Raw genomic sequence first — 11,656 nt, 5'->3', positions numbered from 1 at the left:
GCGCAGTGTATCTCGTGTGGACCGAGCGCTGAGCGGAAGTAAACAGTGTGACGCAGCACCGCTCTGAGATCAGCTGTTATGAGCGCCGCGTAAACACTGAGATCAGCGCTGGATTGGTTCATCTGATCTCAGATCAGCATTACAGACACACACTCACACTCACACTCACTCAAACACACACTGCGCCATTGCTTCAGACACACGTGTGTTCGGCGCTCAGCTGCGTGTCATGAGCTCAAGCCGGAGTTAAAGTAACTAATAACTGCTCGAGTAATCCCCGTCATCATGCCGAAGGTGCCGAAGAGTAAGTCTCTGTCTCTGGCCGATCAGATCCTGCAGGGAGACTCGCTCCGCTCCAGCGGACGCGTGAAGAGCCGAGGCCGCAGCGAGGACGAGCAGGAGTATGTGGACGAGAAACTGTCCCGAAAGATCCTCCAGCAGGCCCGAATACAGCAGGAGGAACTACAGGGCGAGCTGGGACTCACCCCACAGACCAGGAGACCCCCAGCGACCCGCCTGGGTGAGCCTCACCTGACCAGAGATATATGATATAGAGACATGGAGATATTTATGATACCGAGACAAACAGCTGTTTATAATATATAGACAGACAGATATTTATGATATATAGACAAACAGACAGATGTTTATGATTTATAGACAAATATTTACTAAGGATATTGAGTCGGTGTAGTCTAAAGATAAAGGCAAACAGATGTTTATTGTATATACACACAGAAATGTATTTTATTTGATCTATATACACAGACATATATTTATAATATATAGACACAGAAAGAAAGATATTTATAACATATAGACATAGAGACAGATATTTATAATATATAGAGATACAGACAGATATTTATTATACATAGACACAGACAGACAGGTATTTATAATATATAGACACAGACGGACAGATATTTATAATATATAGACACAGACGGACAGATATTTATAATATATAGACACAGATGGACAGGTATTTATAATATATAGACAGATATTATGATATATAGACGCAGACAGATATTTCTAATATATAGACACAGACAGACAGATATTTATAATATATAGACACAAATGGACAAATATAATATATAGACACAGACGGACAGATATTTATAATGTATAGACATACAGACAGACAGATATTTATAATATATAGACACAGACAGACAGATATTTATAATGTATAGACACAGATGGACAGATATCTATAATGTATAGACATACAGACAGACAGATATTTATAATGTATAGACACAGACAGACAGATATTTATAATATATAGACACAGACAGACAGATATTTATAATATATAGACACAGACAGACAGATATTTATAATGTATAGACACAGATGGACAGATATTTATAATATATAGACACAGACAGACAGATATTTATAATGTATAGACACAGATGGACAGATATTTATAATGTATAGACATACAGACAGACAGATATTTATAATATATAGACACAGACAGACAGATATTTATAATATATAGACACAGACAGACAGATATTTATAATGTATAGACACAGATGGACAGATATTTATAATGTATAGACACAGACAGACAGATATTTATAATGTATAGACACAGACGGACAGATATTTATAATATATAGACACAGACAGACAGATATTTCTAATATATAGACACAAATGGACAAATATTTATAATATATAGACACAGACGGACAGATATTTATAATATATAGACACAGATGGACAGATATTTATAATGTATAGACACAGACGGACAGATATTTCTAATATATAGACACAGACAGACAGATATTTCTAATATATAGACACAAATGGACAAATATTTATAATATATAGACACAGACGGACAGATATTTATAATATATAGACACAGATGGACAGATATTTATAATGTATAGACACAGACGGACAGATATTTATAATGTATAGACACAGATGGACAGATATTTATAATGTATAGACATACAGACAGACAGATATTTATAATATATAGACACAGACAGACAGATATTTATAATGTATAGACACAGATGGACAGATATTTATAATGTATAGACATACAGACAGACAGATATTTATAATGTATAGACACAGATGGACAGATATTTATAATATATAGACACAGACAGACAGATATTTATAATGTGTAGACACAGATGGACAGATATTTATAATATATAGACATACAGACAGACAGATATTTATAATATATAGACACAGACAGACAGATATTTATAATATATAGACACAAATGGACAAATATTTATAATATATAGACACAGACGGACAGATATTTATAATGTATAGACACAGATGGACAGATATTTATAATATATAGACACAGACAGACAGATATTTATAATGTATAGACACAGACAGACAGATATTTATAATGTATAGACACATGCAGACAGATATTTATAATATATAGACACAGACGGACAGATATTTATAATATATAGACACAAATGGACAAATATTTATAATATATAGACACAGACGGACAGATATTTATAATATATAGACACAGACGGACAGATATTTCTAATATATAGACACAGACAGACAGATATTTATAATATATAGACACAAATGGACAAATATTTATAATATATAGACACAGACGGACAGATATTTATAATATATAGACACAAATGGACAAATATTTATAATATATAGACACAGACGGACAGATATTTATAATATATAGACACAGACGGACAGATATTTCTAATATATAGACACAGACAGACAGATATTTCTAATATATAGACACAGACAGACAGATATTTATAATATATAGACACAAATGGACAAATATTTATAATATATAGACACAGACGGACAGATATTTATAATATATAGACACAGACGGACAGATATTTCTAATATATAGACACAGACAGACAGATATTTATAATATATAGACACAAATGGACAAATATTTATAATATATAGACACAGACGGACAGATATTTATAATATATAGACACAGACAGACAGATATTTATAATGTATAGACACAGATGGACAGATATTTATAATGTATAGACATACAGACAGACAGATATTTATAATGTATAGACACAAATGGACAAATATTTATAATATATAGACACAGACGGACAGATATTTATAATATATAGACACAGACAGACAGATATTTATAATATATAGACACAAATGGACAAATATTTATAATATATAGACACAGACGGACAGATATTTATAATATATAGACACAGACGGACAGATATTTCTAATATATAGACACAGACAGACAGATATTTATAATATATAGACACAAATGGACAAATATTTATAATATATAGACACAGACGGACAGATATTTATAATATATAGACACAGACAGACAGATATTTATAATGTATAGACACAGATGGACAGATATTTATAATGTATAGACATACAGACAGACAGATATTTATAATGTATAGACACAGATGGACAGATATTTATAATATATAGACACAGACAGACAGATATTTATAATGTGTAAACACAGATGGACAGATATTTATAATATATAGACATACAGACAGACAGATATTTATAATATATAGACACAGACAGACAGATATTTATAATGTATAGACACAGATGGACAGATATTTATAATATATAGACATACAGACAGACAGATATTTATAATGTATAGACACAAATGGACAAATATTTATAATATATAGACACAGACGGACAGATATTTATAATGTATAGACACAGATGGACAGATATTTATAATATATAGACACAGACAGACAGATATTTATAATGTGTAAACACAGATGGACAGATATTTATAATATATAGACATACAGACAGACAGATATTTATAATATATAGACACAGACAGACAGATATTTATAATGTATAGACACAGATGGACAGATATTTATAATATATAGACATACAGACAGACAGATATTTATAATATATATACAGACAGATTTTTATAATATATAGACACAGACAAATATTTATAATATATAGAGATACAGACAGATATTATGATATATAGACACAGACAGACAGATATTTATCATCTACAGACAGATGAACTATATAAGCGCAGTGATCAGATTGTGTAGACAGCGATGTATAAAGCGTCGGTGGACTGCTGGTGGTTTCAGGTCCGAGCACACAGGATGGAGACTCTGATGACGAGTGGCCGGCGCTGGGCGCTGATGACCCTGCGGAGGAGACGGGTGACCAGGTGGACGTGGACCCTGAGGACGAGAAGGCCATCGAGATGTTCATGAACAAGAACCCGCCGCTCAGGTGAGCACACGCATCCACGGCGAGTCCATGAACGCCGCATCACGTGCTCTAACGGCTTGTGTCTCCGCAGACGCACGCTTGCTGACATCATCATGGAGAAGATCACAGAGAAGCAGACGGAGGTGGGCACCGTGATGTCCGAGGTGTCTGGATGCGCCGCTCCTCAGCTGGACCCGCGCGTGGTGGAGGTGTACCGAGGCGTCAACAAGGTGCGAGCGCTAATATTGAGTGCTTTGAGTTGTCCTCCGCCAGCGCTAACACTCTCCCTCCGCAGGTCCTGTCGAAATACCGCAGCGGGAAACTTCCCAAAGCCTTCAAGATCATCCCGGCTCTGTCCAACTGGGAGCAGGTGCTGTACCTCACCGAGCCGGAGACGTGGACGGCCGCCGCCATGTACCAGGCCACCAGGTCAGAGGTCACCGTGCACAGACCGCTGCGCTTGTGTTGGTGTCACTTCCTGTCTTCGCTCACTTGTGTTGTTGGTGTCCGTGCAGGATCTTCTCGTCTAATCTGAAGGAGCGAATGGCTCAGCGCTTCTACAATCTGGTGCTGCTGCCCAGGATCCGAGACGACATCGCCGAGTTCAAGCGGCTGAACTTTCACCTCTACAGCGCGCTGAAGAAAGCGCTCTTCAAACCCGGAGCCTGGTTCAAAGGTGAGCGGCAGAGCCAACTCATCTGATATTTATCAACAGCTCAGTTCAATGCATATTAACAAATCTATTTAAAGGGACAGTTCATCCAAAAATGAAAAAAACTTACCCCATTGTTTACTCAGTATCAAGCTATCCTAGAGTTATATTAAGAAACATCCTGGCTCTTCCAAGCTTTTTATAATGGCAGTGAATGGGTGTTGAGATTTTGAAGCAAAATAAAGTGCATCCATCCATCATATAAAGTGCTCCTCACGGATCCTGTGGGTTAATAAAGGTCTCTTGAAGTGAATCAATGCATTTGTGTATGATAAAAAAATTAATAATAATAATATTTATAACTGGCCTCTATGGGGAATTAGGTATTTAGTTCAACTCTAATCAGCATATTCCCAGTAAACTAGAGTAATTACTGTAACTGAACACTAGAGGACGCTGGTGACTTACACCAGAACAGACCAGATCTGGTGGTTTATTATGCTGGTGTGACTGATAAACGAATCATTACTGTAGTATTTAACACATGCCAGAGGCGAAACAGAGCGAAACTCAACTTCAGAAATGACTGTAATTGTGTTATTTTTAACCTAGGGTTTTCCTCCACTTCAGCAGCAGTTACAAACACCAAACCTTAGTTTTATTCCTCTCTATATTCTGAAATTTTGTTCACATTTCATTCACACTGATTTATACAACATTTCACTCCTAAAAACACGGTCAAAGTTAGTTTGTTTTATGTCTGTATGTCAGTTTTTTTTTTCTGATTTATTGTCAAATGAGAAATCCAAAATCCTCTCTGGAGAAACCTTTAACTCTAACATGACGACAAAATCAAACCAGAACTATGAACCTGACTTTATCCAATGTCTTTATAAATTAGTACATATTTAATAAGACAGTTCCTCATTTGCATGTTTGAACATAACTTATTATAATCCAGAATAGATGTCTTTTTTTACCCTATTCACTTCCCTAGAATTAAATCTATAATGGCAAAAATAGAAGTGAAATCAAAGTCTGAATAAATCCAGTCTGTGCTGATGTGTGTGTGTGTGTGCGTGTGTGTGTGTGTGCGCAGGAATCCTGCTGCCACTGTGTGAATCAGGCACATGTACTCTGAGAGAAGCAATCATCATCGGCAGCATCATCACCAGATGCTCCATCCCTGTGCTGCACTCCAGGTGAACAAAACCTTAAACATCACCAGCTTTAAAAACATCACACGCTTGTCAAACGCACTGAAATAACATGGTTTTTTTTTCACAGGCTGTTTGAAAACAAGACAAAAGTTGTAATATTTTGAGAATAAAGTCGTAGCGTTGCGTAATATTTTGAAGACCATAACAAAGTTGTAGGAAAACGACAAAAGTTGTAATATTTTGAGAAAAAAGTCGTAGCGTTGCGTAATATTTTAAAGACCATAAGAAAGTCATAGGAAAACAAGATGAAAGTTGTAATATTTTGAGAATAAAGTCGTAGCGTTGCGTAATATTTTAAAGATCATAACAAAGTCGTAGGAAAACAAGACGAAAGTTGTAATATTTTGAGAATAAAGTTTTAGCGTTGCGTAATATTTTAAAGACCATAAGAAAGTCGTAGGAAAACAAGATGAAAGTTGTAATATTTTGAGAATAAAGTCGTAGCGTTGCGTAATATTTTAAAGACCATAACAAAGTCGTAGGAAAACGACGAAAGTTGTAATATTTTGAGAATAAAGTCATAGCGTTGCGTAATATTTTGAAGACCATAACAAAGTCGTAGGAAAACAAGATGAAAGTTGTAATATTTTGAGAATAAAGTCGTAGCGTTGCGTAATATTTTAAAGACCATAACAAAGTCGTAGGGAAACAAGATGAAAGTTGTAATATTTTGAGAATAAAGTCGTAGCGTTGCGTAATATTTTAAAGACCATAACAAAGTCGTAGGAAAACAAGATGAAATTTTTAATATTTTGAGAATAAAGTCATAGCGTTGTGCAATATTTTAAAGACCATAACAAAGTCGTAGGAAAACAAGCCAAAAGTTGTAATATTTTGAGAATAAAGTCGTAGCGTTGCGTAATATTTTAAAGACCATAACAAAGTCGTAGGAAAACAAGACGAAAGTTGTAATATTTTGATAATAAAGTCGTAGCGTTGCGTTATTTTCTAAATACCTTAACAAAGTCGTTGGAAAACAAGATGAAATTTTTAATATTTTGAGAATAAAGTCATAGCGTTGTGCAATATTTTAAAGACCATAACAAAGTCGTAGGAAAACAAGCCAAAAGTTGTAATATTTTGAGAATAAAGTCGTAGCGTTGCGTAATATTTTAAAGACCATAACAAAGTCGTAGGAAAACAAGACGAAAGTTGTAATATTTTGATAATAAAGTCGTAGTGTCTTTTTGAAACTTGTAATATTTTGAGAATAAAGTCGTAGCGATGCGTAATATTTTAAATAACCATAATGAAGTCAGAGGAAAACAAGATAAAAGTTGTAATATTTTATGAACAAATTTTAAATTACAAGTTTAAATTTTTATACAAGGCTAAATCAGTCATAGAATTGTGAAATTATAAAAGTATTTTAATAAATTTAAAATTATGGAAAAAAAGTCCATATTGAATAAATTCCTATGAGATTGAATTTATAAATAATTTGGATGATGAATTCAAAATTACATAATTAAACTAGTAATATTTTGAGGTTAAAGTCAAAATATTTTAATTACCAAAACAAAGTCGTAGGAAAACAAGATGAAAGTTGTAATATTTTGATGATAAATTAAAAATTACCGGAATAAGTTGTAGCAAAGTCTTTAGTATTTTGAGAAATATTGTGAGAATTATGTCATAGCATTGAAAGATTATAGACGTAATATTTTGAGACTTCTGACTTTATTTTCAAAATATTACAACTTGAATCTCACAATGATATGACTTTATTCTCATAATTGTAGTTTTTACGTGCTACTAATCAGCCGTCATGCGTTGCAGTGCTGCCATGCTGAAAATCGCAGAGATGGAGTACAACGGAGCCAACAGTATCTTCCTGCGGCTGCTGCTGGATAAGAAGTACGCTCTGCCCTTCCGCGTGCTGGACGCTCTGGTCGCGCACTTCCTGTCGTTCCGTGCGGACAAACGTACGCTGCCCGTGCTGTGGCACCAGAGCCTGCTGACGCTGGTGCAGCGCTACAAAGCCGATCTGTCCTCCGAACAGAAGGAGGCGCTGCTGGATCTGCTGAAGGTTCAGACACACGTGCAGATTTCCTCCGAGATCCGGCGCGAGCTGCAGAGCGCAGAGTCACGTGACCTGGAGGACGCTACACCCGCCATGAGCCTCGACTGAGACTCAGCACAGCCACAGGAAGTCTGCGACTGTGTATTTCACATTGTTTGCAGTTCTGCAATGTTCATATTTTTGGACTAAACTTGGTTAAAACTTGAGTTACGAGGTAATAAAATCATGTTATATAAAGTTCAGAATGGTTTGGTTTTATTCAAGCGGTCGTGTGGATCTAAACCTCGGCATGGAATGTTGTAGTTCTTCATTCATTTTACTTCCATGATGAGTGAAATGGGATTTTAATTATAAAAATTTATATCATCTTGGTTTTATTAATGAAGAATTAATGGGGTGGGGTATAGAGAATAGAGAAACTATTTTTCAAAATGTCTTTTACATAGAAAAATAAATCTCACAATTCGGATAAAAAAATTAATGGTTGTGAATTGTATGCTGACACATTTGAATATTTTTATGTCTAATGAATCGTATTCTGATTCAGTGATTTGAATCACACTGATCTGATGTTTTCTAATGAAGCGGCTTCTGATTCAGTGATTTGAATCGCATCGATCTGGTGATTTCTAATGAATCGTTTTCTGATTCAGTGATTTGAATCACACTGATCTGATGATTTCTAATGAAGCGTCTTCTGATTCAGTGATTTGAATCACAATGATCTGATGATTCCTAATGAAGAGTGTTCTGATTCAGTGATTTGAATCACACTGATCTGGTGATTTCTAATAAATCGTGCTCTGATTCAGTGATTTGAATCACACTGATCTGATGATTTCTAATGAATCGTATTCTGATTCAGTGATATGAATTGCACTTCTCTGATGATTTCTAATGAATCGTATTCTGATTCAGTTATTTGAATCACACTGATCTGATGATTGCTAATAAATCGTGTTCTCATTCAGTGATTTGAATCGCACCGGTCTGATGATTTCTAATGAATCGTATTCTGATTCAATGATTTGAATCCCACTGATCTGGTGATTTCTAATAAATCGTGTTCTGATTCAGTGATTTGAATCACACTGATCTGATGATTCCTAATGAAGCGTGTTCTGATTCAGTGATTTGAATCACACTGGTCTGATGATGTCTAATGAATCATGTTCTGATTCAATGATTTGAATCCCACTGATCTGGTAATTTCTAATAAATCGTGTTCTGATTCAGTGATTTGAATCACACTGATCTGATGATTCCTAATGAAGCGTGTTCTGATTCAGTGATTTGAATCACACTGGTCTGATGATGTCTAATGAAGCGTGTTCTGATTCAGTGATTTGAATCCCACTGATCTGGTGATTTCTAATAAATCATGTTCTGATTCAGTGATTTGAATCACACTGATCTGATGATTTCTAATGAATCGTATTCTGATTCAGTGATTTGAATCACACTGATCTGATGATTTCTAATGAATCGTATTCTGATTCAGTGATTTGAATCACACTGGTCTGATGATTTCTAATGAATCATATTCTGATTCAGTGATTTGAATCACACTGATCTGGTGATTTCACCGTCTCGGAGTAATGTCATGTGACCCGCTCGAGCTATACGTCTCTTTTAGGTTTGGGAAAACTGCTGTGCCAACTCTGAACTTTTTTCATGTTTATTTTAAACAGTTGTAAAATTCGTTCATTATGCAAGGCATTGTGGGTAATATTAGCTGCAAAAGCCAGCATACATGCACACTTTTTACTGCTTGCCACTTTTATATTCTGATTGGATGAAGGAAATGTAAGTTTGAGATGAAATACTTTAATGTAAATTAAAAATAAAATAAGTTGAAGTATTAAAATGACTAAAACTAAAACTGAAGTAAAAAAGCTAAATAGAAATAAAAAAAAAACATTGAAATAAAATAATGCTAAATATAAATATAAAAAACACTAAACCTGTCGTGCATTTGAAGCAGTTTAAAAATAAATAAAAAAATTAAGTAAATATATTAACAAATTGTATAACAGTATATAAATAATACTTATATTAATGCAGTGAGTTTCAGTGTTGCTCATCAATCATAATCAGTGCATCTATCAGTGTTATTTTAATATTATTTATATTAAAAACAATTTGTATACATTTTGTATATTTTGTTTTTTCTTTTAAATTTTAAAGTTGTAATTTTGTTGTCATGTTTATTTCAAGTGAAGAACTTTTATTTTTGTAAATAATGATTTTAGTTTTTGTTATGATAATATTTGACTGATTTATAAAACCAGCTAATTATTTATTAATTTAATAATAACCCTGGCTTTTGTAATTATATATATATATATATATATTTAATAATAACAATTATTATTATTTATTGAGTTATTAAATACTTATTGGATTTGTGGGTAGTTTGAGGTGCTGCACACACTCTCACACACACACACACAATCTCACACACACTCTCTCTCTTTCTCACACACACACTCTCTCTCTCTTTCTCTCTCTCTCTCACACACACACACACACACACTCTCTCTCACACACACACAGTGTCCCGCTGGTGTCAGCAGCTCTCTGATCCTCTCTTTGTGTGCGGGTCGATGCTCTTTTGTTTTGTTGGTCTGGTCTCTGGTTTCACTGAAGCCTCACATCTGCTCTGTGCTGCAGAAACACTTAGTAACGGTTGCTAACACACACACACTTTCCTCGGTCCCTCAGGAGCCGTCTGAACTGAGAATCAGCCGGAATCTGTTTACTCAATTTTATCTGCGCTTTCCTTTAAATACATCATTATTCACACAATAATCAGAACCGAGACGGGAATCAAAGCTTCATTAGTGACTCAATACCTGATTTAATTACATTTGAAATAATAGTTTAGCAATTTATTTAAAATTGGTTTTATGTATTTATTTTTATTAATTGATTTCTAACTGATTTAAATGTGAATTTATGAACTTTTGATTCATCATAAGAAAAAAACTATATATATATATATATATATATATATATATATATATATATATATATAATTTTTATTTTCATATATTATTTTTAATTTAAGTCATGGGCATTAATACATTTTGGAGCATGTGGATGTTCTGACTGATAATAATTTAACTTTTATGAGGATAATCTTTAATAAAATATTTGGGTTCAGCTGCTTTTATTCATATGTAAACATTTTTATCTGCCATTTATTTTAAATACATTAAAAAGTGGTAAAAAAAAATCAGAACTGAGCTTCAGGATCAAAGCCTCAAAAAAAATTAATAAGTTAAGGCAAGAAATATAAATTGATCCAGCAATTGATGTAAAATTATTTTTATTACATTTTTTTTAATGAATAATATAAGTTTTTTTTAAAAAGAAACAAATTTAAATCACATTTTATTTTTTATACAGTAACGTTATTTAATAAGCTGAAAACTGTTACATAATACTTTATTTACA

The 11,656-nt window shown here is 33.7% G+C and overlaps 1 protein-coding gene across 1 annotated transcript; it reads left to right on the top strand.

The window, feature by feature from the left end:
- The first annotated feature begins 151 nt into the window (after positions 1-151).
- On the top strand, positions 152-8,439 carry bysl (bystin-like). The gene is made up of 7 exons (XM_026247626.1): positions 152-520; positions 4,176-4,323; positions 4,394-4,532; positions 4,598-4,731; positions 4,818-4,978; positions 6,054-6,156; positions 7,954-8,439. The coding sequence occupies exons 1-7, from the start codon at positions 286-288 to the stop codon at positions 8,303-8,305; spliced, it is 1,272 nt and encodes a 423-aa protein (XP_026103411.1). The 5' UTR covers positions 152-285; the 3' UTR covers positions 8,306-8,439.
- Positions 8,440-11,656: the final 3,217 nt, after the last annotated feature.

This window comes from Carassius auratus, unplaced genomic scaffold (assembly GCF_003368295.1).
Source record: "Carassius auratus strain Wakin unplaced genomic scaffold, ASM336829v1 scaf_tig00015623, whole genome shotgun sequence".
Lineage (NCBI taxonomy): Eukaryota > Metazoa > Chordata > Actinopteri > Cypriniformes > Cyprinidae > Carassius > Carassius auratus.
Note: the sequence above shows the minus strand (reverse complement) of the source record. Positions and strands in the feature narration are given on the sequence as shown.

Bases quoted from the DNA above. Each gene is read 5' to 3' on its own strand.
- bysl (XM_026247626.1), top strand. From the start codon at position 286: ATGCCGAAGGTGCCGAAGAGTAAGTCTCTGTCTCTGGCCGATCAGATC. The intron at 521-4,175 runs GTGAGCCTCACC...TGGTGGTTTCAG, and splicing joins ACCCCCAGCGACCCGCCTGG to GTCCGAGCACACAGGATGGA. The intron at 4,732-4,817 runs GTCAGAGGTCAC...GTGTCCGTGCAG, and splicing joins GCCATGTACCAGGCCACCAG to GATCTTCTCGTCTAATCTGA.